Source organism: Ceratotherium simum, chromosome 22 (genome assembly GCF_057802395.1).
Source record: "Ceratotherium simum simum isolate JZ-2026a chromosome 22, ASM5780239v1, whole genome shotgun sequence".
Lineage (NCBI taxonomy): Eukaryota > Metazoa > Chordata > Mammalia > Perissodactyla > Rhinocerotidae > Ceratotherium > Ceratotherium simum.
The window spans coordinates 29957089-29983225 of NC_141921.1; the positions used below are offsets into that span (position 1 = coordinate 29957089).

The following is a 26137-nucleotide window of genomic DNA, read 5'->3' on the forward strand; positions in this document are numbered from 1 at the left end:
GCACCCTGGCAGCCAGCAGCCTTATCTCTCCTGTACAGCTTCCGAACCCTCGGCTACCCCTCCCTATTGCTAACCGCCTCTGCTCTCCTATCCACATTTAAAAATAAAATCATTTTAACCCTTTCCTGGCTTGCAGGACTCTTGTAGTCACTGGGGAAAACTCAAGAAGGTAGAGCAGGAACACAGGTTTCAGCTCCATTCAAGGAAGACCTTCCTTCCAATCGGGAAGATGGAAGGGTTGACCTCCTAAGGTAGTGAGGCTTTCATCTCTGGAGGTGTGCAAGCCAGGACCAGAGGAGCATTTAGTGAAGGACTTGGAAGGGATTCAAGCATCCACTGACAATGCAAAACCAGGTCCTGCAAGTGGATGGTTTTGTGGTGTGGATCACACAGCTTTCTCACGCTCTCTGTTGCCCCATACCTGTCCCTTCTAGGTTGTCTGTTTTCCACCCCAGCCTCTGTTGTAAGCCGAGTTCTTATCTTCTGCTACTTCTTTGCCTGTCCCATTAGGGGCTGGATGAACTCAGGGTCAAACCAAGGAGGGTACATTTCTCTTCCATGGGGCAACAGGGTAGTGAAACAGCAGTTACTGAGCTATCATTTGTCGAGCAGTTAATTTGCCAGAGCCACAGACTGTAAAGTGGCAGAGCAATAAAGAAAGAGTCTTATATCTGCAATCTGACAGGCAGTCCTGGGTTTGCATCCTGCTCTGTCGTGTAGTGGAGTGATCTTGGACAAGTTACTCAACCTCTCTCAGTCCCCAGTTCCTGATTTCAGAGTCCACTGAGGTTTACACCAGGTTGCTGTCTCACTAATTCACACTAGAAGGTTAGGGATTCTTGGGAATTTGGAGCTGGGAAGCTATTGTAGCCCAAAGGCTGGAGTTTCTGGGGTTTGCCTTCAGATGGGTAGAGAAATGTTTGGGTGAGGACTCTTCTCAGGTCCCATGGTCATGTTCTGGGTGGAGGTCAAAGGTCAGCAGGTTGGATTCTGGGGAAAGCAGCCCCCTGGCAAGAGGGCAAAGGCCAGGGCTCAGATGCCAAGTCCCATACCAGGGCTGAGGGCCTCCTGGCAGGCCGAGGAGCAGGCTTCCCCCATTCCAGTCCCTCCCTGCCTGCACAGCAGGGCCCTGGTGGACGCCCACTCTTTACTGTGTTCGGCAAACCCTGGAGATTTCTTTGGAGATCCATTCATTCAACAGATCCCTGTAGGACAGGGCCTGCAATTCACGCCTCTTCCCTAGTACTGGCCTGGGCACACATCCTATGAGCTTCTGCTGTGAGCAGCCCACAGCCGTTGGCGCGCACAGGGGCACAGGCTGTTCCGGAAGCGGCCAGACTCAGAAGTTCTGGAGGGAGAGGTGGGAGGGGAGAGGCCAAGTCCCGGGCCGCTAGGGAGCGGTGCTGCCCCAAAGCCGAGGGTGGAGCTTTCCCAGTCCGCCGGGAAAGGGCTGGGCCCGGCCTGTATGTGAGGGCAGGAGAGAGCAACTGCGAGAGCTTTACTGAGGATTCCTGGTGGCGGACACCGCCGGACCGATTCCCGGGATCCCCACGTAACTCTGAGCCGCGGATCTCTGGATGCCCCAGATTCCTGGGACCCAATTCCCGATTTCAGGTCCTCAGGACCTTGCAATTCGGAGCCCGGATTTCGCCCTGGACTGCAGATTTCCGGAACCGGGACTCCGGATCTCCAGATCCCGTAGGAGATTCCGATCCCGACCGGATTCCCTAACCCGAGATCCCTGGACCCGCCGCCCCTGCCTCCTGCCGCGCCCCGGGTGCCCAGAGCCGGGCGCCAGACGCCCGAGCGCCCCCGCATGGCGGGGCCGTGCCCGCGGGCGGGGGCCCTGGAGCGCGCCGGCAGCTGCTGGCAGGACCCGCTGGCCGAGGCGCTGAGCCGGGGCCGGCCGATCGCGGCGCCCCCAGGCCGGGGCTGCGGGCGAAGCCGGCCGCTCAGCGTGGTCTACGTGCTGACCCGGGAGCCGCAGCCCGGGGTGGAGCCCGAGGCGGTAGTCGAGGCGGAGCCGCTGCCCCTACGCTGCCTGCGCGAGGCCTGCGCTCAGCTCCCCGGGTCGAGGCCGCGGCCGCAGCTGCAAAGCCTGCCCTTCGGCACGCTGGCGCTGGGAGACACGGCGGCGCTGGATTCCTTCTACAACGCGGGTGAGCGCGCGCTGCGGGCGGGGCCGGGATCCGGGGCGGGGCTTAGGGTCTTGGGCGGGGCCCAAGGGGGCGGAGCTCGGCGACACTCGGGAGACCCAGAGATGGGTGCGGGGTCTAGGGGGCATAAGGCGAGCTAAAGCTGAGGGGCTCGAGGCTGGACTGTGATAAAAGTGGAATCTAGGGGATCTGGAGCGCGGCCGGGCTCGGGCAGGGACTTAGCGGATCCAGGCCCGGCTCCGGGGTTCAGGGTTGCGGCTTAAGCACTCCGGAGTCTGCACGGTGCCTGGGGAGCGGGGCAAAGTGTGGTATCTCAAGAGTGGGGTTAGAGAGCTCAGCCTCAGGATGAACTCGGGCGGAGCTCCTGAGGGCGGGTCCTGGGAGGTGGAGCTAGGACTAGGGAAAGGGGCCGTACATGGGAGGCTGGAGTGCAAGGGTCCTAGCATACTGCTTCCGAGGATCGGGCTAGGGAGACAGAGAGGGAAGCGAAGAGATCCCAAAGGACTGGACTGTGGGCGAGGGAGCTTAGGTTATGAGGCCCCAGCAGCCCCCGGAGAGTGGGCGAGGCTAGAGGCGGGGCAGGGGGTTGTCAGGTGGGGGGCCAGAAGGCGGCTATTCCCGCGCGGGTCACCCCTCCCTGCCGCCATCCCGGACGCCCCGCCCCCGATACTTATTTGTTCATCCGAGAGTCCGAGAAGCATGCTTGCCGGATGTCCATAAAATCGCAGCCTAAAAATGAAGGCTGACTCGACCTCGAGGACAAAAAGACACACACAGAGTCATAGACTCACAAATCGCATGAATGTTGACTTACACCGGCCCTGCAGATGCTGTGGCACACAGAGATACAGTCAGACACAGTAAGCTACACACACAGGCACACATAGAGGCACAGTGTTGTCTACACACACTGCTGGTGCCTGCCTCTTTCATAAGGCGGGGTTGAAGTCCCAGGGAAGGGAACTTCTGTGTTTGAACAACTCCTGCCTCTCAAATGGCCTGGAACAGCTTCTGGGCTGGTGCACCACCTCCCCTCCTCCATGCCCAGTGCCCACAGGCTCTGAACAGTGGGATGAGGGTCCTAGCCCATTGAGCCCAACTCTTCTCCTGCAACACCACAGATAACAGTTCTGTGTAAGAGCCAGAGGGACCCTAAAGGGGGAAAATGAGGCCCAGAGCAAAATTGGACCCTGCTGGAGTCACACAGGAAAGGGGGCCAAGCCCGGATGGATCCCCAGGCTCCTTCCCCACCAAGCTGGGCTTCAGGGCTCAGGGCCTCCGCCTGTGTGCCCACAGACGTGGTGGTGCTGGAGGTGAGCAGCTCCCTAGCGCAGCCTTCCCTGTTCTACCACCTCGGTGTGCGTGAGAGCTTCAGCATGACCAACAACGTGCTCCTCTGCTCCCAGGCTGATCTCCCTGACCTGCAGGCCCTGAGGGTAGGTGGCCAGGTGGCTGGCAGGGGCAGGCACAGGGCTAGGGTGGGGCCTACCCAGAACACCAGTATCTATCTGTCCCCTGCAGGAGGATGTTTTCCAGAAGAACTCGGTAAGCAGAATCCGCTCCTCACTCTAATGTGCCCTTTGACCTCCACTATGACCTCTGACCTCTACTACCTTTATTTGCCTCCTCAGTCACCTCTGACCTCGCTAATGTCCCCTGACATTCTTGTGACCCTCTGTTCCCTATTGCCTCCCTTCATGAGGTGTGCCCCTTCCCTGCTATTCCAGTTCCATTGGTGCTGACCTCTGACCCCTTCACTGCCCCTCTCTAACCTGGTGCTGACCTCTGACCTCCCCACTGACTCCTGCCTCCTTCCCTCCAGGACTGTGTTGGCAGCTACACGCTGATCCCCTACGTGGTGACAGCCACTGGCCGGGTGCTGTGTGGTGATGCAGGCCTATTGAGGGGCCTGGCTGATGGGCTAGTACAGGCTGGGGTGGGCAGTGAGGCCCTGCTCACACCCCTGGTGGCCCGGCTTGCCCGTCTCCTGGAGGCCACGCCCACGGACTCTTGGTAATGGGGGCCTACAGAGAAGGTGTACCAGGAGGAGGCTGGTGAGGGTGCAGCAGGCTGGGGCTGAGGGAAGGGCCCCACCATTCTCTCTCCCTCCCTCCCTTGCTGCGGGCATCAGCGGCTATTTCCGAGAGACCATTCGGCAGGACATCCGGCAGGCCCGGGAGCGGTTCAGCGGACAGCAGCTGCGGCAGGAGCTGGCTCGCCTGCAGCGGAGACTGGACAGCGTGGAGCTGCTGAGCCCCGACATCATCATGAACCTGTTGCTTTCCTACCGCGACGTGCAGGTGTGTGGTCCTCGCAGATGCTGTCGGGGCGATGGCATTAGGTGTCAGACCAACCTGAGTTCAGCTCCTGGCTGTGCTACTCACTCACTGGCGGCTTTGAGCAAATTATCTGATGTCTCTGAGCCTCAGTTTCCTTGTTTGTAATAGGGGATGGTCATGTCACCATCTCCCAGGGCAGTTGTGAGGTTGGGGCATGCAGTGTGTTCTCCATGTAAGGTGTGGTGTCTGCACCACCTGCTGGGCCTGAGGGAGGTGTGCAGAGGATGGTGAGTGGGTGGGGGAAGATGGGGTGTCAAGGGTGGGAGGAGACCCCAGCTCCAGGTTTTCCTCAGGGTCTTGGGGCCCACAGGACCCACCAGAGGCCATCATGCCAGTGTGTGCTTTTCCCTCATGCAGGACTACTCGGCCATCATTGAACTGGTGGAAACACTGCAGGCCTTGCCCACCTGTGATGTGGCCGAACAGCACAACATCTGCTTCCACTACACGTTTGCCCTCAACCGGTGAGTGGCAAAGCAAGGCTTGGGTCATAGCCACTTGGGGACATAGGTCTCTGCTGTGCGAGGTCATTGCTGTCTGGGATCACTGCTATTCAGAGAATATGCTGACCATTTGCTGTCAAATGGTCCCTGTTGTTCTGGGTTACTGCTGCCCAGGGTGGGGTGGGGTGGTGGCGCTGCCCTTGGAGTTGTCACAGCTGTCCAACGTCACTGATCCTGAGTCATTGTAGCTAGGAATCACTTCCACCTGGGATCACTACCTCTAGAAAGGTCAGTGCTGACCAGGGTCACTGCCATTCTGGGTTCATTATTGTCAGGCCCCTGGAAGGGTCTCTGATGTTCAAGGTCTGCAGGTCCCTGGACAGAGTGGGGCAGGGCCGTCGGGCAGGTCCCCAGCCCGTTTTCTCCTTCACCTAGGAGGAACAGGCCTGGGGACCGGGAGAAGGCACTGGCTGTGCTGCTGCCACTGGTACAGTTTGAGGGCTCTGTGGCACCCGACCTATACTGCATGTGTGGCCGTGTCTACAAGGACATGTTCATCAGCTCTGGCTTCCAGGATGCTGGGTACCGGGAGCAGGCCTATCACTGGTAAGCAAGTAGACAGTGGGCTGAGCTAGTGGGATGAGGGATGGGGCTGTGGGCATCAGTCCAGCTCTGTGTCCCCCTATCCCCACCCCAGGTATCGCAAGGCTTTTGACGTCGAGCCCAGCCTCCACTCAGGCATCAACGCAGCTGTGTTCCTCATTGCTGCTGGGCAGCGCTTTGAGGACTCCGAGGAGCTCCAGCTCATTGGTGAGCCCCAATCCTGTACCTCTGTTCCCCTCCAAAAGGGGCTCAGGGCAGGGAGAGAGAACACTAGGCTGGAGCTGGAGCTGAGCTCATCCGCTTTTGGACCTATTCTGCCTGAACCCACACCTGGGTCCTCACACCTGTCCTGGGCCCTCATGAGCCCTTGAGCCCACGGCTGTTCCTAAGCTCACGCCTGTGTTTCTTACACACTGACTTCCACATACACTTGTTCCCAAACCCTCACCTGTGCCTGAGCTCCTGCTCCCGCCGGAGATCTTGCCACACAGAAGTTTTCATGATATCTATGTTCATGACCACTTGAATGTTGTGGCCCACATCTGCAACCACACTCACTAGGGCCCGTGCCCCTCTCCCCTAGGCATGAAGCTGGGCTGCCTGCTGGCCCGAAAAGGCTGTGTGGAGAAGATGCAGTATTACTGGGATGTAGGCTTCTCCCTGGGAGCTCAGATTCTCGCCAATGACCCCATCCAGGTGGCGCTGGCTGCAGAGCAGCTGTACAAGCTCAATGCCCCTATATGGTAGGTGGCCCCCTCTGCAGCCTTGGCCTGGCCTGGGCTGTCAGCTCCCGCACCTATGTCCACTGGCACTCTAGCCTGAGCCCTGAGCCAATGGCACCTGGTGCCCATGGCACCCAAGGCCCATGTTCTGGCTACATCCAAGTCAGTCTACTCTCCCTGGCAGTGCTAGCTGGTGCCTGGGCTGAGTTGAAGACAAGGCTCTGCCTGCAGGTACCTGGTGTCCGTGATGGAAACCTTCCTGCTGTACCAGCACTTCAGACCCACGCCAGAGCCCCCTGGAGGACCCCCACGTCGTGCCCACTTCTGGCTCCACTTCTTGCTACAGTCCTGCCAGCCACTCAAAACGGCCTGTCCCCAAGGGGACCAGTGCTTGGTGAGGCCCGTGGGGGTGTGGGACCTGGGAGAGAGGCAGGCACCTTCTGACGGCTCCCTCTCCCGTCATCTGCAGGTGCTGGTCCTGGAGATGAACAAGGTGCTGCTGCCTGCGAGGCTGGAGGTGCAGGGTACGGACCCAGTGAGCGCAGTGACCCTGAGCCTGCTGGAGCCCGAGACCCAGGTGAAGTCCCCGCCTCTTCTCTCGAGCCTTTCTCCCACCCCCAGACCCCACCTGCGCTCCCCAGCATCGGCTTCTGAACCCCTGTCTTTTCACAGGACGTTCCCTCCAGCTGGACCTTCCCAATCACCTCCATCTGTGGGGTCAGGTGAGGGGCGAGGCTTGGGGGCAGTCCGGGTGGGGACAGACACCGCTGCTGGCTGGCCTGTCACTCACTCGTGTTCTTCATCCCTTCCCAGCGCCTCCAAGCGGGATGAGCGCTGCTGCTTCCTCTACGTGCTTCCCCCAGCTCAGGACGTCCAGCTGTGCTTCCCCAGCGTAGGGCACTGCCAGTGGTGCGCGCCGCCGCCTCTCGGGGTCGGGGTACTCGGAGGGCCGGGATGCCCGGGGCAGTGAGAGAAAGGAAGGGACATGTTTCCTGGGTGCTCTGACATAGGAGGGGACAGTTTCCGCCCAAGATGCCCCCGCCGCCGGTCTGACCTCCTTTGCCCTCAGGTTCTGCGGCCTGATCCAGGCCTTGGTGACGAATCTGGACTCCACGGCGCCCGCGGAGGCGGCGGAGGATGTGGGGGAGGTGCTGGAGGTGAGGCAGGGGGCTGGGAGCTGGAGGAGGAGGAAGGGCTGAGGGCCCTGCTGAACCCCCATCCCACCCGCCCCCCGCAGTTTGATTATGAGTACACGGAGACGGGCGAGCGGCTGGTGCTGGGCAGGGGCACGTACGGGGTGGTGTACGCGGGCCGCGATCGGCACACGCGGGTACGCATCGCCATCAAGGAGATCCCGGAGCGGGACAGCAGGTGTGGCGCGCAGGGCCGCGCGGGTGGGCTTCAGGGCTCGAGAGGGCCCAGGGGCGCGGGTCAAGTGGGAGGGACCACGAGTTCAGAGGATCTTGTAGGCGAGGGAAACGCGGATGCCCTAGTGGTCGGCTCTAGTGGGCGGGCTCGTGGACGCGAGAGTCAGAGCCCAGTGGGCCCAGGCCTATGGACAGAACCTCAGAGACCAGGCGGGCGGGTTACGGTCGGAATGGGCCTGTGGGCGGGGCGATAAGGTGGGGAAGGTCCGAGAGGAGCTTGGTGGGGCGGGGGCAGATCCTGGGGGCGTGGCCTGGCTGGTGCTGGAGTTGGGTGAGCATCTCTGCCTGAATCTGGTTTCTTCCTCTCTCCCTACCTGCCCCCAGGTTCTCTCAGCCCCTGCATGAAGAGATCGCTCTGCACAAACGCCTGCGCCACAAGAACATCGTGCGCTATCTGGGCTCAGCCAGCCAAGGCGGCTACCTCAAGATCTTCATGGAGGAAGTGCCTGGAGGTACCTGCCCTGCGTGGGATGGGAATGCAACTGGAGGTGTGGGGCATGGGAATGGAGTCAGGTGGGGGTGAAGAACCCTCGGGGAAAATGAACCCTAGCGTGTGTGGGTGGTGTAGCCTAGAATTAGCTGACTCAGTGCAGTTGGGTGATGGAGTCTGGGCCATGGCATGGGTGTGCCTGGGCCTTGAGCAGACAGCTGGGCTGGAGTAAGTGGGTGCCAACGATGACCTTGGACTGTATCTGCCCAGGCAGCTTATCCTCCTTGCTGCGGTCAGTTTGGGGACCTCTGCAGGACAATGAGAGCACCATCAGTTTCTACACCCGCCAGATCCTGCAGGGACTCAGCTACCTGCATGACAACCACATTGTGCATCGAGACATCAAGGTAAGCCCTGTAGCTGGCCCACCCTGGGTCACTGGTTGTGGTGGTGGGAGAAGGAAGATATATGGCCCCAGACAGGCTGGCAGTTTAGACTAAGGGGGCAGACCCTTTGCAAAGGGTGGGGAATTCATCAAGGAGGCTCCCTAGAGAAAGAGAGAAGTTCAGATCTGAAGCCAGACCAGGGGCCAGCTCCCAGAGGGGCATAAATGGATGGCAGGGGAGGAAGTTGATAGAGGCAGGGTCAGGCTAGGATTCCTAGGAAATGGGATCTCCAGATAGGGTCCAGTTCTGGCATCAGGAGCCTAGCCTGATGTCCACTGAGCACAATGTCCACTCTGCTCAGGGGGACAATGTGCTGATCAACACCTACAGCGGGCTGCTCAAGATTTCCGACTTCGGCACCTCCAAGCGGTTGGCAGGCATCACACCCTGCACTGAGACTTTCACAGGTAACAGAGTGTGTGTTGGGGAATGGAGTTGCTGACCTGGGGCAGAAGAACTCTTGGGGCCTTCCAGGGAATGGGGGTTTCTTCTGGGCATGGAGTTGGACCAAGGGCAAGTGACTGAGCCAAGGTGAGGCGATGGAATCTAGAATTGGATCTTGGATAGCTGATGACTTTGAGTTTAGTGCCTGAAATGGAGTCCAGAAGTGTTGACACAGGCCAAAGTGGGTGATTGAGTTCAGAGTGGATGATGCAATCCAGGATATATGATGAACCTGCTGTAGGTGATGGAGTCTGTGAACGTGCTGGAGCCTAAGATGAGTGAGAAAACTCAGGGTAGATGTTTGACGACCAGGGTAGGTGATGGGAACTGTTTTGGATGATAGAGTTCAGGGTGGGTGCAGGTGGCCAGGGGATGATAGACCCCCCCTGCCACCCCTGCAGTGATAAAGGCTAGATGAGCATTATTGCTACTGCTCCTGTCCTAGGAACCCTACAGTATATGGCCCCAGAAATCATTGACCAGGGCCCACGAGGGTATGGGAAGGCGGCTGACATCTGGTCATTGGGCTGCACTGTAATCGAGATGGCCACAGGTCGCCCGCCCTTCCACGAGCTAGGGAGCCCGCAGGCTGCCATGTTTCAGGTGAGACCCCTCAGGGCCTGGCTCATGAGGTGGGGTGGGGACAGACTGGGCCCTGAACACCTCTAAACTTTGTTTACCCTCCCTGCCCCCCTCCCAGGTGGGCATGTACAAGGTGCATCCGCCAATGCCCAGTTCTCTGTCAGCTGAGGCCCAAGCCTTCCTCCTCCGAACTTTTGAGCCAGAACCCCGCCTCCGAGCCAGTGCGCAGGCACTGCTGGGGGACCCCTTCCTGCAGCCTGGGAAGAGGAGCCGCAGCCCTGGCTCCCCCCGACATGCTCCACGGCCCTCAGGTACTACGCAGGTGGAGGGAGTGAGCACACTGGGGTGAGGGCAGAGGAGCTGTGGAGGTGAGAGGGCTGAAGAGGGCCCCAGGCTGACAGCCTTGTCCCTCCCTCAGATAACCCTTCAGCCAGCCCTGCTCCTTCAGCTGACTCGACCACACAGTCCCAGACATTCCCACGCCCTCAAGCACCCTCTCAGCACTCGCCCAGTCCCCCGAAGCGCTGCCTCAGTTATGGAGACACCAGCCAGCTCCGGTGAGAGCCCAGGGTTCTGGGGTGGGTTTGCTTCCTCGGGTTTTACCCTTGTACTCGCTCCAGAAAAAGCCCTCGTTGGGGACCTGGCCACAATGACCACTTACAAGGTTGGCATGTGGTGCCTACCTCCCAAATGCTCTTAACTTGTATTTATTGTGCCCCCTCTATGCCAGGTTTATCTCTTTTATCCCTGTGAGGTAGTTATTAAAGTAAAAAACAGAGCCAGGATTCAAACGCTGGGGCGGAGGTGACTGGACGGCGTTGCTGTCCGCCCCCCATTGGCTGCTCCCTGTTGCACCCAGGGTGCCTGAGGAGCCCGGGGCCGAGGAGCCCGCGTCCCCTGAGGAGAGTTCGGGGCTGAGCCTGCTGCACCAAGAGAGCAAGCGCCGGGCCATGCTGGCCGCGGTGCTGGAGCAGGAGCTGCCCGCGCTGGCGGAGAATCTGCGCCTGGAGCAGGAACAGGTGGGCGGCCCGCCCCAGCGCCCCCTGGTGGTCAAGCGCGGACAGGGCTCCCGCTGATGGTCTCCCCCACCCCCTCCACCAGCATCTCTCTTGGCTCAGGTGGGAATACCCGCTGACGACCCTTTTCTTTTCTTTTTTTTTAAAATAATTTTATTTATTTATTTATTTATTTATTTATTTATTCCCCCAAAGCCCTAGTAGATAGTTGTATGTCATAGCTGCACATCCTTCTAGTTGCTGTATGTGGGACGCCGCCTCAGCATGGCCGGAGAAGTGGTGCGTCGGTGCGCGCCCGGAATCCCAACCCGGGCCGCCAGCAGCGGAGCGCGCACACTTAACCGCTAAGCCACGGTTCGGCCCTGATGACCCTTTTCCTTCTCAGGGTCCCCGTCTGGGCAGGAATCATGTGGAACAGCTACTGCGCTGCCTCAGGGCGCACATCCACACTCCCAACCGCCGGCAGCTGACCCAGGAGCTGCGGGCGCTGCAAGGGCAGCTGCGGGCCCAGGGTCTTGGGCCTGCGCTTCTGCAGGGACCGCTCTTCGCCTTCCCGGATGCGGTGAGGGAGCTTTCTCACAGTTAGGGCTGCCCAATAAAACGTAGTGAGCTCCCTGTGCTTGGGAATGTGCAAGCACTTGATGTTGTAAGATTCCATGTCTTCCCAGTGAAGATAGAACCATCGGAAAAGGGACATCTGCCCAGTCCTAGCTTCCCAGCCCCTCCTTTGACCCCAAGCCCACCTACCCAACTTGCCCGCGGCAGAAGACTTTCTAGGCCTTTCCAACTCAAACCCCATCTCTATTTGAGTTTCAGCACTCAGCCGCGCCCTTCCTCCCTCTCCAGGTGAAACAGATCCTCCGCAGGCGCCAGATCCGCCCACACTGGATGTTCGTGCTGGACTCGCTGCTCAGCCGCGCTGTACGGGCAGCCCTGGCTGCGCTGGGCCCAGGTAGGCGGGGGAGTGGAACCTGCCTGCCTGCGGGTCGGTGAGAGCGTCACCCTTGGGGGTGTGGCGAACACAAACGAGGCCGGTAGGGGGCTTGGCCGGCGGGGCCACGCATGACCTCGGCGGGAAGGAGCGAGTGGGGGCGTGACCAAATGGACATCTCCCATACTGACACTGCCTGGCCGGTGCCCAGAGCCCCGTGCCCTCCGCCGGTGTCTGGGGCTCCCAAATGGCCGTTCTCACCCTGCCTGAGCTCACCCTGCTCGGATTGGCAGAGGCGGAGAAGGAGGCAGTCCCACCGAGATCAGAAGAGTTGAGTAAAGAAGAGGAGTCCCAGCAGAAGCAGCAGGAGACCCCGGTCCAGCCGAACCGGCTTCCCGGGGAACCCGAGCAGGGTTCCCCGCCTCTGATGGTGCAGCTGGGCCTCTTGCGAGCAGAGACTGATAGGTAACGGCCCTGGGACTCGCTCATAGCCTCTACACGAACTTCACCCCCACTCCCCCCTCCATTTTACTTGCCTTCTGCCTTCCTACAGGCTTCGAGATGTCCTGGCTGAGAAGGAACGGGAGTGCCAGGCCCTGCTGCAACAAGCTCTACAGCGGGTGGATGGGGAGGCCAGGACCTGTGCCTGGGCCTCAGAGCCCCCCGGTGAGCAGGACCTGGCTGGAGACACTAATGGTGGGTGTGAGGCAGCTTCTGGCAAGAGGCACCCCTGGGCTCACCACCTGACTTATCTTTGATAGCTGCTCTCACAGTGGACCAGGGCCTCGTGCAGTGGCTACAGGAACTGAATGTGGACTCAGGCACCATCCAGACGGTGAGGGGGAGAGTGCTGGCTATCCTGACTCCCACCAACCAAAAACTCCATCTCCGCCCATCTTTCAGCTCTTCTCACTTTCTCCCTCTGATGCAGAGAATCTCAATACTGCAGAAGCACTTAGTATACCCCTGCCATTGTACAGATGAGGCAACTGAGGCCCAGAGAGGGGGGTGATCTACCCTAGCTTGTTCGTAGTAGAACACAGCTAGTACCTGGGTCTCTGGACACAACTTTCTCTGATTTTATCGCTCCCTGTTTCTGTGTACGGGTCTTTGTCCACAATCAGCTGCTGAACCACAGCTTCACGTTCCATGCCCTGCTGACCTGTGCCACTAGAGATGACCTCGTCTACACCCGTATCAGGTATGGCCTGGGCCTTCCAGGGATGACCCACACATATGGGCTCATGCTGGCCAGATCCTGACCCCCAGCTACAGGCCTGCCTAGGTTCCTCTCTGGAAACTACAGGGACACCAGGGTCCCTTGGGGACAGAGGGGACATCAGGCAGATAGTGGGTACCAGAGAAAGCCCAAGGCCTTCTTCTGGCTGAGCCACATTGAGGCTGCTTCCCCTAGGGGAGGGATGGTATGCCGCATCTGGAAAGCCATCTTGGCACAGCGAGCAGGGTCCACACCAGTGACCCTGGGACCCCAGGAGGCTGAATGAGGGCATCAGAGGCAGGAGGCCAGACCCAAGGATGGATGAATGGAGGAGACACAAGCAGCTTCTGACACACCTGCCCTGGGACCCAGGGGCAACTGGAGGAGGCCAGGTGGGTGGGGGGCAGGGTAGGGCCTGGGCCTAGCCCCAGTGGGGGGAATCAACCACAGAGACACCCCAAGCTCATTGAGTACCACCAGGCAAAGACTATTAAACAGAACACTTTTGTACCCTTGGACCTTGGCAACTTCTGAGGTATGGGGGGGTCCTGGGACCAGCTCCCTAAAGTCTAAAGTTCCTTCACCTGGCCCCCTTCACATCCCTGGCTCTTTCCTACCATCACCCTCCCACCTTCCAAGCAGACATCAGCCCCTTATTGCCCTTGGATAGACTTTATTGACTTTAGCCAATGGCAGGCCCTGAGATGGTGGTCCAGAGATGGTTGGTCCCCAAACTCCTGTTTGGGAGGGCTTGTAGGGCAGCTATGTCCTGGGGGCCAGGTTGGTTCTGAGGGGCAGAATGCCATCCACCCACTCACATGGTCGCTCCAGGAGTGTCTGCCACAGCTGCTTCTCCTCAGGTGTGGAATCCATCCAGGGCACCTGGAGCCCATAGCTGCTGCCTGGATGCGGGTGGGCAGGGGGTGGAGGGCATGGTCACATTGGACACCCCAGGTCCCAAGGAACACCGCCTGGTTCCAGATTATGCACTTCACCTCCAGTTCTCAGTGGACGCCAAAGCTCAGGAAAGGGCAGAGATGTGCCCAAGGCCACACATTGAGCCCTTGCCTCCCAGCATCGGCTCCCCTCCAGGGCCCTGCCCCACTCACCAGTGCCCAGGCTGAGGCGTATGCCCCCCAGCTGGCGGCTGGCCAGGGCCCCATGGTCCCAGAGGGAGAGCTCGGCACAGGCCTGGCGCAGGTCAGCAGGCCCAAAACCATCATAAACCATGGTATGGTTGAACACGGGGCTGAGGCTGCGTCGCACCACCCTTGTCCGTTGGCGGCTGGCCCGGCTGTCATCAGGCAGCACCGAGCTGTGGGGGAGGTGGGCTGGCATCAAGTGACCACCCCCTTACACTCCCCAGAACCAACCAGTCACCAAGTCCTACCCATACTCCCTCACAATGTCCATGTCCTCTGGCTCCTGCCTGAGATCTAGCCTCAAACCCTCACTACCCTGTGGAACCTTTGCACCAGCCTCTTCTCAGGTCTCCTGCCTTTAAAAATTACAACTCCTATTCACAGGACCTCAGACCAGAGTAATGTCTCTGAAATGCAGTTCTGCTACTCCCCAGCTCAGTGATCTTCACTGGCTCCCTGTTGCCCCCCAGAAGCAGTTTCCAAATTTTTTAAAGCCTTAGAGCCCTTTCTGCAAGATAAAATATTACTCAAAGTACAAAACCGAAAAGAACAACAATGTCTCTGGTTGAATCAGAGCTGGGAACTCAGAACCTGATCGGCCCACCTCTATTTCACTCTCTAAGAGTGGGGCAGCACCTGGAGCAACCCTAGAGGTCCCCCGGGAGCTTACTTTGAAAACCACTGAACTGGGCCGGCCCCATAGCTTAGCGGTTAAGTGCGTGCGCTCCGCTACTGGCGGCCCGGGTTCGGATCCCGGGCGCGCACCGACACACCACTTCTCTGGCCATGCTGAGGCCGCGTCCCACATACAGCAACTAGAAGGATGTGCAGCTATGACATACAACTATCTACTAGGGCTTTGGGGGAAAAAATAAATAAATAAATAAAATTATAAAGAAAACCACTGAACTGCAAGTTCAAAGCCAAGCCCCACAGCCTGGCCTTCAAGGTCCTCCATGGAAGGGCTCTTACGACCTCCCAGGTCTCAGTCTCAGCTCTCCAAGTCCTATAGGCGCCAGTCACTCTGAAATGCAGCTCCTCAAAGGTGTCTTCAACCCTCCTGACCCCAGGCCTTTGCTCAAGCCGTCCCCTTCACCCCTGCTCAGTGGTGGAAGTCCAGACTTGTGGATCAAGGGTAGGTGATTAGAAGGGGTTTGTCAGAGGTGGGGAGCTCCACTGCAGGCGAAAGGAAGGGAAGCGGGGAGGTCTTGAAGCCCCTCACCATTGTATGTAAGTATCCAGAGATCCTGAGCGCAGCGGCACGAGGTCCCGAGCTTCCTTCACCCAGAAGTGCAGCTCCCCACTTGGGGGCAGTCCCTCGCCTGCAGAGAGGCTCGGCTCAGGCCCCGCCTCACGGACAGAGTCCCCCCACCCTCGCTGGACAGCACTCCCCACCTCCCAGGGCCCGTCCGTCCAGCTTGGCCTCTAGCGGGCAGTCACTCACCCTCGGAGCCGGCGGGGACGTACTTGAGGGACAGAGAGAGAAGTCCGCGGCTGAGAAGGTCGTCGGGAGAGGGCGGGACCTGCGAGAAGCGGGGTCGTCAAGGGGCGGGGACAGGGCCCAAGGGAAAGGGGTCATAAGGGGGTGGGGTCTCCAGACACCGGCGGGGCGTGGTTAGCGGGGAGGGCGGGGCCAGTGGGGGCGGGGCCTCGAGAGACCAGCCAAGAGGATCTGAGCGCGCCCGTGGCACTCGCCGTCCGGGACCAGGCCTTTGCATGGGGCCTTAAGGTTTCCAGGCCGAGGGGAGGCTCTGTCGCAGGCGGTGTCTGAGGCGGGCTGAGGGAAAGCCCAGTGGGGTAAAGGCGGGAGATCTATGCCGCGGGGCCCCCCGCGCGGGCCAGCTGCCTCACCCGGGGCTGCAGGGGGAGCCAGGTGGGTTCGGAGTCCCAGTCCCACGTGTCCAGGGGCACTTCGACTTCGCCCAGAAAGATGTTGCGACCCAGGCTTTCGCGGTGCCACACGGACAGGCTCAGCACGCGGCCCCGGAGCTCGGCCTGCGGGACGGAGTACTGGGGACAGGAGGTGTGCTTTAATGGCGCACCGCTGATGGCCCCGCTCCAGTGCTGCAGGAGTGTTGATTGGGGCTTGTCCTACCACGCTCCGTGCAGGATGGAATCCTGGGGAGCCCCGAAGGGCATCAATGGGGGTCTGGACTAGCGCCATGCCCGCCACTAGACTGACATACTGGAGAGCGCGTTAATGGGAGGACCTCCCTGCAGAATGATCAGAGCGACGGGCAATGATGATACTAAAGCTGCCCCTGCCACCCAGCCCCCGCAGGAAGGGGCGTTCGGTTCATTAATGGGGGGCCGCCCGGTCGTCGCAGCCTCACCCGGAGAGTCTCGTTGAAGACCGGGTTCAGATTCCGTTTCTTCACTGCCGTCTTGCGCTTGCTCTGCTTATCCGGGAGGAGGTAGCTTTTGACGTAGCTAGGGTGGAGGAGGTGAGGACCAGAGAGGTAAGGGGGGCCCCCCTCCAGCTCCTACTGCCCTGCTGGGAGGGGGTGTCCCCCAGCCACAGCCCGGAACACAGCTTCCCGCGCTAGGCCTCGTGCAGCGCTTTACGGGAGTCATCTCACTCCACCCCCGCGCCTATTCTCAGTTTGAAGATGAGGAAACTGAGGCCAAGAAAAGGGGTGGGGCTGGGCGGGGCTGGTTGCCGGCGTCCGGCACTCACGGGTCGGAGCGGCGGCGCCGGGCGGCGGCCAGGCCCTGGCACTGGATCACGTGCACGCGCAGCTCGGCGGCCCCCGGCTCGTAGCGCAGCGCGAAGTGCACGGAGCCGCGCACCTGCACCGCGCCCGCCTCCGCCTCCCCGGACAGGCTCATCTGGCTGCCGCTCAGCTGCGGGCGGTGGGGTGCGGAGTTAGGGCGGGCGTGCAGGGCTCACGTCGGGGCTGAGGGGAGCGCGGAGGGTTCAGATGGGGGGATAGTGGTAAAGCGAGGCGAAGAGGTAAAGGGCACTTCGAGGGGGCTTGCCTGGGGGCTACAGTGTCAAGTCCATGGTCGAGGGAGGGGTCGTGCAAGGGCTATTCGACGGGATATGGGGAGGGGAGGTCCCCCCCACAAGGCCGTCTCCCTCACTCGCTCACCGAGGAGGAGTTGAGGCTGGACACCGAGGAGCTGCTGCTGAGCATGCGGTCGAGTGAGGGGCCGGGCCCCGGGGCCTCCTCCCCGTTCTCCAGGATCTCGGCCGCTGCCTGGGTCTGGGCAAGGGGGAAGTGACGGGGACGCCCCTTTTCTCCCAGCCCCTTCCCCGACCGCGCTCGGTCCCGGAGGGCTCGCAGCCCTGGGCAGCGGCACTCCCCGCCCAAAGTCTGCTCCGGGTCTTGAGAGCAGCCGTCGGCCGCTCCCGCCTACCTGGGCTGGGCGGGGCTGCGGCTCCTCCTTTCCCGGCGACAGCGACGGTGGCTCGGGCTCCGGGTCCGCCCCCTCGGCGGCGTCGACCTGCGCGCCCCCTGGGCCAGGAGCTGGGGTGGGGTACAAGCTGTTGAGAGAGCCCCTCTCCGCCCGCCCCTGAGCAAATTTGGAGGGACTGGTTTACAACTCCTGTGACCTGCAGATTCAGGCCCCAGAGCTGCTCTGGGGTCGCCCATGGAGACCACGTGCCTCCCCCTCTCCCCCAAGGCAGGAGGAGGAAGGTCAAGACAGGTGGTTGGGGTCACTTAGAGCTGCTTCTGATCCCCACAACCTCTCTGTGCTCCCCAACACACACCCTCCCACTTGCCTTCCTGAGCCTGGGGCTCCTCCTCATGATCTGAAGACTTTGGGGGGACATATGGTGAGGGGAAATCAGGTCCCTGAAAGAAGCAAGGGGTAGAGGTCACAGTGGGGGCTAGTGATGAAGGGTTCAAAGGTTATGATGGGGTCAGAGGTCAGAAGCTCCAGTTGGCTACCCCAGCTTCAGATTTAGCACAGCCCTCAGGGCAGGGCTGGCAACCAGCTGCAGGACCAGTTGGGCCTGTATTTCACACCCCCTTCACGCTACACCACCAATGGGACCAGTCCTGGGCCTCACCCAGGTCAGTCCCCACTTCACCCCAATAGCAGGATTCAGAGATTCCCTTAGAGGCAGGGTCCATACCTCCATTTGACAGAGGAGGATGACAAAGGCCCAGACCAGGGTCTCCTGATTCTCAGGCTGGGGCTCTTTCCCCAGCACATCCCACCTCCACTCCAGGGGCACTGTCCATTCACTCATTACTCACCTCAGCCTCGCTGAGCCTCTCTTGGGGGGCCTTGTCTATGGGGAGCCTAGGAGTAGGGAGAGGTGGTTGTCAGGGATGGGACCCAAGGGACTGTAGGCACCCTCCCCTCCCTGCCACGCCTCCTCACCTGGGCTCCAGCTCCTCTTCAGTCTCTTTCCCAGCAGCCTCAGCCTCCCTATTGCTGCCCAGAGCCTGGTCTCCTGTGCACAGGTGAGAAATTCTGTGAAACCCTGTTCTCAGGAATTCTGACCCTTGGAGATGCCACCCACCTCCTGTATCCCATGGAGGGGTGGTACCCACCCAAAGACACACAGTACCAGGGGCAGCCAGGACTGAAACCCAGGGGCCCTCTCTCCCTGTCCACATACACCCAGTATCCCGGGCTGCACGGGGCCTGCCCCACCCTGGGCATCTCCTCTCACCTCTAGAGCTCTTCTTCCTACGGATAGAGGCTCGGACAAGGTCAGAGCCAAGGTGGGCATGGTGGTGCCGTTGGGAGCGAGCTTCTTGGAACCAGTCCCCTGTCAGGATTTTCAGCTGTCCGGGGTCTGCCAGTGAGGCCCGGAGTTTGCTGGAGGATAAGGGAGAGCATGGCTGTCCCCACTCACCCAACCAACATTCCTGCCACCCACTCTGTGCCAGGCCCTGTACCTGGGGCCAGGGACACGACAGCAAATCAGACTCGATCCCTGCTCTGGAGGAGCTCAGGCTGGTGGGGAGAATGAGTCCAGAATAGACAAGTACGCTATAGTGAGGTAGATGCCGTGACAGATGTGAGAAGGGCCAGCTTTGCCTGTGGGAATTCAGGAGGGCTTCCCAGAGGAGATAACATTTGAATAGTTTCTTAATGGACAAATTGGAGTTCTCCGGGTACAGAAGAATAATTATTATTCATTAAGTGACTACTGTGCATAATCCATCCTAATTCTATGAGGTAAGGCTCCTTAGCCCCATTTTACAGATGAGGAGAGTGGTGCTGGGGAGGTCAGGTGAGTTGCCCAAGGTTACATAGCTAGGAGGTGTCTTTCTCCAAACAGTATTTGTAAGTCCCACGCTCCTCTGCCACTGTGCTCTTCCAGGAAGAAGGAACAGCTTAGAAGTGAAGGGTGGGTGTGTTCAGGGACAGTGGAGCACCCGGGTGGCTGTAGTAGACACTTTGAGTGTGTGTCGGGGGTGGGGTTACTGGTAGAATATGACATGGGGAAGGCTGGCAGGGACCAATCAAGGAGGCCTTGTGGACCATGCTTAGGAGCTTGCCCCTGACACGAGGTGCTGAGGAGCCATGGGAGGTTTCAGCAGGGGATATTAGGACAGATCTGGGGAGCTCCAGCTGCAGCATGGTGGGTGGGCTGGAGTGGCCAAGCCTGGAGACAGGGAGGCTGGCAAGGGAGCTGGTGCAGCTACCTTGGGAGAGGTGATGAGCTGAGCTGAGCTGGGCAGGGGCAGAGGGGACCAAAGGGCAAAAACAAGAAGTACCCAGTTATCACACAGGCTGCATGTTGGTGGGGGCGGGGGGGGCCACCCCAGCTTCCCAATGCTTGAGGCCCCCTCCCCCTGGGCTCCCCCCCATGCCCTGCCTCACCTGACCCGCCCTTCCTCCAGCTGGCGCAGGCAGGCATCTCGCTTCAGGACGTCGACAATGGCCTCCTGCTCCTCCTCCGTCAGGAAGCTGAGGTCCAACAGTCCATTGGTCTCGGGCTCTGGCTCATGCGCCATGAGGCAGGGTGGGGCCCAGAGCCCCTCTTGAGATGGGTGGCCCCTCTGGGGCATCGGCTGGGGCAGTGCCCCAGCTGGGCATACGTGGTTCCCTGGGGATAGACCAGCGGTCAGGTCAAGCCCTGCCCAAATACAGGGCACATCCTGGAGCCAACTGCCCTTTTCTGCCCAAATATATGCCAGGTGGTGGGCAGGGTACAGCCCCAGGGAGGCTGAGATCAAGGTGGCATGAGATGCACCCATGGACACATGCATACACTGGCCCATGAACCCACTCAGGGACACACTCGAAGACGTGTACAGAGGGGCCGGCCCTGTGGCTTAGCGGTTAAATGCGTGCGCTCTGCTACTGGCGGCCCAGGTTCGGATCTCGGGTGCACACCAACGCACCGCTTCTCCGGCCATGCTGAGGCCGTGTCCCACATACAGCAACTAGAAGGATGTGCAACTATGACATACAACTATCTACTGGGGCTTTGGGGAGAAAAAGGGAAAAACGAAAAAAGAAGGAGGATTGGCAATAGATGTTAGCTCAGGGCCGGTCTTCCTCAGCAAAAAAAAAAGAGGAGGATTAGCATGCATGTTAGCTCAGGGCTGATCTTCCTCAAAAAAAAAAAAAGAAGACGTTTACAGAGACACACATGCACACACACTGATACAAGTAGACACAACTACACATAGTGAGATGTACACCTGATCACACATGCACACTGATACCTGGATAAGGACAGGCACATGCACACCTGTTCCTCCATGAAGGGCCCTATGCAGTCATAGCCCAGACCCACGTCCAAAGCAAGAGACATACCCACAGGCTTAAGCCTGCACATGGGCATGTGTGCACAAGGGAGACAGGGCCCCACAGGTGGGTTCACCTGTACAAGAATAGGTCCAGGACAAAGACATGTCCCTAGATGGACACAAATCACACAGACTTTTGCACACACATATTACGCCCAACTGGATAGCGAGCTCCTTGAAGGTAGGAACAGCCAGTACTTTGCACACAACAGATGGTTGGTAATGCAGAAATAGATCTACACACACGCTGGGGAATGCACACACACAAACACACTCACAGACACACAGGCACACACACATTTCTGCCCACCCCCCTGTCTGGGAACCTCCCAACCCTGGTCCCCTCCCTTCACCCTTCACCTCCACCCTGCACTGGCTCATTTGGCCTTCCTGTCTGAGGCAACCTCCTCCCCAGCCCACACCCCCAACTTCCTCCCCCCGAGGTAACCGCCGCACCCACTCCCACTGAGGCCTCCAGCTGAGGGATGCCCCTACTGCCAGCCCTGCCCTCTTGCCCGAAGCCCCTGGGCCCCTGTGCTCTGGCCACATGGGTCCCCCACCTCCCGACCCAGGACCTGGCTGGTGTCCCGGTGGTGGAGGCCGAGTGCTGGCAAAGCAGCTCAGGCCTCTCAGGTACCACAGTGACTCCGGAAGGAAAACATTTGCCCAGCCCTGAGGGGCATGTGGACGTGGCAAGGGGCCCATGACTGGGCCATGGGCAGAGTAGAGCGGTGGCCTGAACCCACTGGGCGGTCTCTCCTCTCCTCCCCGCCCCTCCTGTCCCCTCCCACGCCAGAGCACCAGGTATAGCTGAGATGGGAAGAGGGCGGCTCAGCAGGCAGGTCCTGGCTTGTGCCTGCCGCCTGCGCTCTGTGCCCTCCCAGCTGAGTCAGTGTCCAAACTAGAGCAGCGAGCCCTCTCCCCTGCTGCGCCCCACTCACCCGGAGCCTGGGGTTCCTGCACGTCTACATTGGGTATCATGTATAACACTGTGTGAACACCTGTGTGCTCGACATTAATAATATTTCCTGAACATCTGCTGTGTTCAAGGCTCTGGGTGTTGCAAACGCACTGTTGGGGCCCTTCTGTGGCATGGTGCGTGAGCCCGTGTTGATGTCTCTGTGTTGAGCTGTTCCGTTGTGAGAGTCTCTGTCCGGCAGGCATGTCTGCGTACTGTGGGGTCCGTGAGCCTGTATATTTTGTGGGTGTGAATATTGTATTACTGCGTGTGTGTCTGTGTCATGTCACACACAGTGTGATGCTGCATGGGTGACTATTGGCTCTGTGGTGTGTTCAGTAACTTTCTGGATGACAGCACTGTGTGGTGTGTGCATTGTGTGTGTATTTCCTCCTATGCTGTGTGACTGGGCTGTGTGTCGTGGTGTGTACTCTGGTGCCCTAAGGGCCATCAGGTGTGTGTGTATGAGTGTAGAGGTGGGGGGATGTTCTGCAGAGCTGACCCAGCCCTTATCACACAGGTCTGCCTGGGCTGGGCTGTGGGCATCTGAGCCCAGGGTCCCCAGCAGCACCCACCTCTGTGTAGTCCCCTCTCCTTCCAGAGGCAGAATCAAGTGTCTGGTCCTTCCTGCCCTGTTTCAACACTATGGGACAGACCCATTGGTCAATAAAAGGGTCTGTCCATCTGTCTGGCTGTTCTAGTCCTAGGACGCTCCCGCCTCCCCCACCCCAGGTCCCAGAGGGTGCTCAGGATACCAAGTGGCAGTGCCTGCCCCTCGGGACACTGGTAGGGGACTCCCAGCCCCGAGGTGTCTTACCTGTAGGGGTCCAGTATGGAGGGGACGCCTTCGTAGGGTGACCCCAGCTCCCCTGGCAGCCGAGTTTCAGGGTCTAGGAGAATATCAGTGAGGGACTAAGGCTGACTCAACAGGCAGCTCAGCCCAGTGGCTGCCCTACAGGAGGAGGAGGAAGAGGAGGAACACCTTCTCAGCAGGGCCTGATGCAAAACCGGGCCTGGACTTGGGCTCCCCAGGGGCATGCCCCAGCCTTGGCTTTCAGAAAACCCAGAGCCAATTTGGTGGGTGGGAAATGGCTGGGGCTTGGCTCCATCTCCACTGCAGACTTACTCTGTAACTCCTCCAACCCCTCAGAACCCTGGCTGCTCTGTCCACAGAATGGGTAGCAGCCCCACCCCACCTGCTGGGGAGCTGATAGGAACCTGCTTTGAAAGCAGTTAGAAACCTTTCTAAGAGCAGTGGAAGGATTGCAGACTGCAGTCAGACAACCCTGAGTAAAGTTCCTGTTCTGCCACTGTGTGACCTTAAGCAGGTCTCTTAACCATTCTGAGCTGCAATTTCCTCCTATGCAAACTGTGGGCAGCAGAGTGCGAAGAACCTATTATAAAGGAAATGACAGTGCCTGGTGCAAGCTGGCATATAGTAGGTACCAGGTGGCCCCTCTCCAACATGGTTCATTTTGACAACCACTGCCCCTCCATGTCCACATACGCCTCCCGGGCAGTGCTGGCCACACCAGAGCTGCTCTCCGGTCCTTCTGCCACCCTAGGCCCCGTCTGTTTGAGGAGGCCTGGACTCTTCTGAGGCCAAAGTGAGGCTCCCACACTCTTCCTCTGTCCATGGGGAGCTCCTCTGAGAATCCTCCCAGATTCTGCCCTACCCTGAGAATAGATTTGGGCCCAAATTACCTTTGCGTTGGGACCATAAACTAAGGCCACACCAAAGCTTCCAGATCCCCCCAAGTCTGCTTCATTCCACTCTGCATGTCCTTTCCCACCCACTGTGATGGCTTAAAGATTAGAGGGTACCTCACAGACCCTCCAAGAGAGGAGGTGGGGCAAGGAGTGGACTCTAAATGAAACTCCACTTCTCCTCCCCCTCATGGAACCGGCTCCCAAATGTTACCACCACTCTGGGCACCTCAGGACCCCTCTTCCACCCCCAGCCCAAAGTCCAGCTTTACTATTTATTTTTTTGCAAATCAATGTTATTTTCTGAACCTCATCTGTTAAATGGGGGTAATAATCCCTCTTCAGATGGTTTTCACTACAATTCATTGAGATCCCTGCAGGCCCTTAATAAATACATATGCATTTGCATATGCAATATCCATGGAGTGTCCATGGTGGGAGCTGTTACTGATGCCCACCTCCTCCGTTAAGTCTCCCAGAATGGGAGGAGAGTGACCAACAGCATCCTCACTCCTTCCCGCCATCCTGTCCTGGCTCCTCCCAAGGATGTTTCTCTGGCTCCCCCACTCCCTCTCAGCAGCCCTCACCCCTGGAAGGCATCAAACTTCACTGTCTACTCTTCTGGCTTCTAAATTCCCTTCCTCTCTCTCATCTCCTGTCCTTACAGCTTTGACTCTATTGGACTCTGATATTTCCATCCAACTTTCCCACTGTCTTCTCAAGTTGAACTACTCTGTATCCTCCCCTCCTGAAACCTTCTCTTATTTCCAAGTTTCCACTTCTGTGAACAGCCCCCATGTCCCGGCCCCAGGTCTCCTGTTGCTTCCTGCCAGTCACCAGACTGCCCCTCCTCTCCGGGTGCTGTCCCACGCGTCCCCCAGCCCTCCCCCATCTCCATCGCCCTCTCACTGCCCGGGTCTCAGTCCCCACCCAGCCTCTTCTGGAGGCCTCCTCCTGTCTCCTGGCCTCCCCACTCGGCCCCTCCAGCCCTTGCTTGCACAACTGTCAGAGGGCCCTTTCAGCACACACTTTTATCTGTCATTCCTCAGCTTTGGAAGGTGCCAGCAGTCAGCCGGGGTAACCTTCTGATCCTTTAACAAATCTGCTCCAAACCAGCCCAGCCTCCCTTAGACACTTTCACTGAAGTCTCACACCTCCCAAGACGGTCCATCCTCCTTGTGGGCTGCCCAACCCCTCAGCCCAACCCTCAGGACCCCTACCTGGCTCTGACCGTCCTTGTCTTCTACATCCTTAGATCCTTACCTACAGACTCTGCTTTCTGTCCCTTCATCACCCTGGTCCATTTGTGCTCCCTACTCCTCAACTGCAGAACACTTTCCCCACCTGCCCGCCACCCTTTCCAGGGGGCTCAATGCCTCTGCACTGCAGTGTCTCTAGGCAACTCCCCACGGTCAAGAGGCCCCAGATCTAGGTTAAAATTCTGGCTCTGCCACATGGTCCCCCGTGGCCTTGGATCAATGACAATCTCTGTAAGCCTCACTCTCTCCCTTTATAAAGCAGGGACAATAGCAGCCATCCCATAGGACTATGTAAGGAGTGTTTTCCTTTTCTTGCCTCCAGCTTCCATTCACCCTTCTTGTCAGTCACAGCACCCCAGTCCTTTGCAGAAACAGTCCCTCCCCACTTTCCCTCCTCGTGCTCCAGTGAGGCCATCTTACAGGGTGGTTCTGCGTAGGGGCTCTGGAGCCAGGCTGCTGGAACCTGGTTCCTCTTCCTACCTCTGTGACCTTGAGCAAATCACTTCTCTGTGCTTATTTCTTCATGTGTAAAATGGGGATGATGGCACCTACCTCATACGGCTGTGGTGAGGAAAAATGATACTTTATTACAAAGCCTAGCACATAGTAAGCACCCAATAACTGTTGGTGATTTTTATGGCACCTATGTATGTTCTGTCTCTCCAAGGCTAATTTAAAGTTCTGCTGGGCAGGAATAGCCCTTAAAACTTTTTTCTATCCATTTTACTGTGGTCCTCCATACTGGAACTTCTCCACTCCCAAGCAACTCTCAGATGGACCCCAATATGCAAAACAGATTTTTGAAAATGGGAGCTGCTCTGAAGTAGGGAGGGGGCACCTCTGCCTCACCCTGAAGAAACCCCAGGCTTGGAACGCAGAGCACTGCAGGGTCTGGGATGAGCTGACAGACGCCTGATCTAGGGCCCTGAGGGCCAGCAGCTAGAGCTGTCCTCAAGGCCATCCTGAGGATGAATACAAAGGCTCTTCAGGATTCAGAGACCAAATCCTTTGCTAGTTCAACTAAAGTGATCCATGGCATAGGGCAGGGTTGGGAGAGACTTCACCCAGCAAGTGGCTTTTAGGCTGGGCCTTGGGAAGGAAGGCTACGATTTCAACAGGTGGAAACAAAGGACCAGGAGTGGGCAGGTGCTGGAGAACAGGTGCTGCCCTGTCTTGCTGCAGAGTAGGGTACATGGAGAGTGAGGAGCCTGCAGGGCCCTGAAGGCCATGAAGTGGAGGCGCTATGGAGCAGGGCAGTGACCAGATCACTGGGGCTCAGCACGAGGAACTTGGCAATGTGATTGATGGACATAGCAGGGGCCAGGTCCAGGCCTCAAGCCTGCCCAGCCCCAACTCTCAATCTGACTGCCAAGTTTTTCCCAACAGGGAACATGTGAGGCGTTTCAATACACACTTGCCTCGAGAAGAAAGCTTTGGGACAGTGGATGTGGGATTGTGTGGAGCTCCCACAGCCTGGGCCCAGGGCAGGATGCACCTGAGGGATGCTGATGTCCCTCTAAGTTCCAGGCACTGGATGAGGACTCAACTATGACCTTGTGAACCAGATTCCTCGCTGTGGGGGCAGGGA

At 58.9% G+C, this 26137-nt stretch overlaps 2 protein-coding genes across 5 annotated transcripts; one reads left to right on the top strand and one right to left on the bottom strand.

Annotated features, from left to right (window-relative positions):
* The first annotated feature begins 1432 nt into the window (after positions 1-1432).
* MAP3K6 (mitogen-activated protein kinase kinase kinase 6) lies at positions 1433-13145 on the top strand. Of its 2 annotated transcripts, XM_004425800.3 has the most exons (29): positions 1434-2159; positions 3453-3592; positions 3678-3701; positions 3979-4169; positions 4288-4456; positions 4853-4959; positions 5374-5544; positions 5636-5748; positions 6125-6284; positions 6495-6657; positions 6733-6840; positions 6936-6985; positions 7077-7172; positions 7333-7420; positions 7501-7634; positions 8015-8142; positions 8391-8527; positions 8868-8973; positions 9456-9613; positions 9711-9903; positions 10011-10149; positions 10452-10611; positions 10994-11170; positions 11455-11560; positions 11833-12004; positions 12093-12205; positions 12301-12374; positions 12664-12740; positions 12954-13145. In XM_004425800.3, exons 1-29 carry the CDS (start codon positions 1817-1819, stop codon positions 13042-13044), a joined length of 3888 nt encoding a protein of 1295 aa, XP_004425857.1. In that variant the 5' UTR covers positions 1434-1816; the 3' UTR covers positions 13045-13145. The 2 variants fall into 2 exon arrangements, with proteins under 2 accessions (XP_087302610.1, XP_004425857.1); XM_087446484.1 differs by lacking the exon at positions 12954-13145 and having other exon boundaries at positions 1433-2159; positions 12301-12828.
* On the bottom strand, positions 13136-22840 carry SYTL1 (synaptotagmin like 1). 3 transcript variants are annotated; one of them, XM_004425798.3, is made up of 16 exons: positions 22710-22840; positions 22401-22473; positions 19691-19916; positions 18531-18679; positions 18236-18308; positions 18109-18154; positions 17628-17700; positions 17261-17370; positions 16993-17106; positions 16578-16744; positions 16234-16330; positions 15752-15910; positions 15345-15423; positions 15123-15222; positions 13868-14073; positions 13136-13660 (listed from the first exon to the last, which is right to left on the bottom strand). In XM_004425798.3, the coding sequence occupies exons 3-16, from the start codon at positions 19876-19878 to the stop codon at positions 13521-13523; spliced, it is 1701 nt and encodes a 566-aa protein (XP_004425855.1). In that variant the 5' UTR covers positions 19879-19916; positions 22401-22473; positions 22710-22840; the 3' UTR covers positions 13136-13520. The 3 variants fall into 3 exon arrangements, 2 of the variants coding, with proteins under 2 accessions (XP_004425855.1, XP_087302611.1); XR_015555806.1 differs by lacking the exons at positions 13136-13660; positions 22710-22840 and adding an exon at positions 14811-15021 and having other exon boundaries at positions 13925-14073; positions 22401-22703; XM_087446485.1 differs by lacking the exons at positions 13868-14073; positions 22710-22840 and having other exon boundaries at positions 22401-22703.
* Between the last annotated feature and the right edge of the window lie 3297 nt (positions 22841-26137).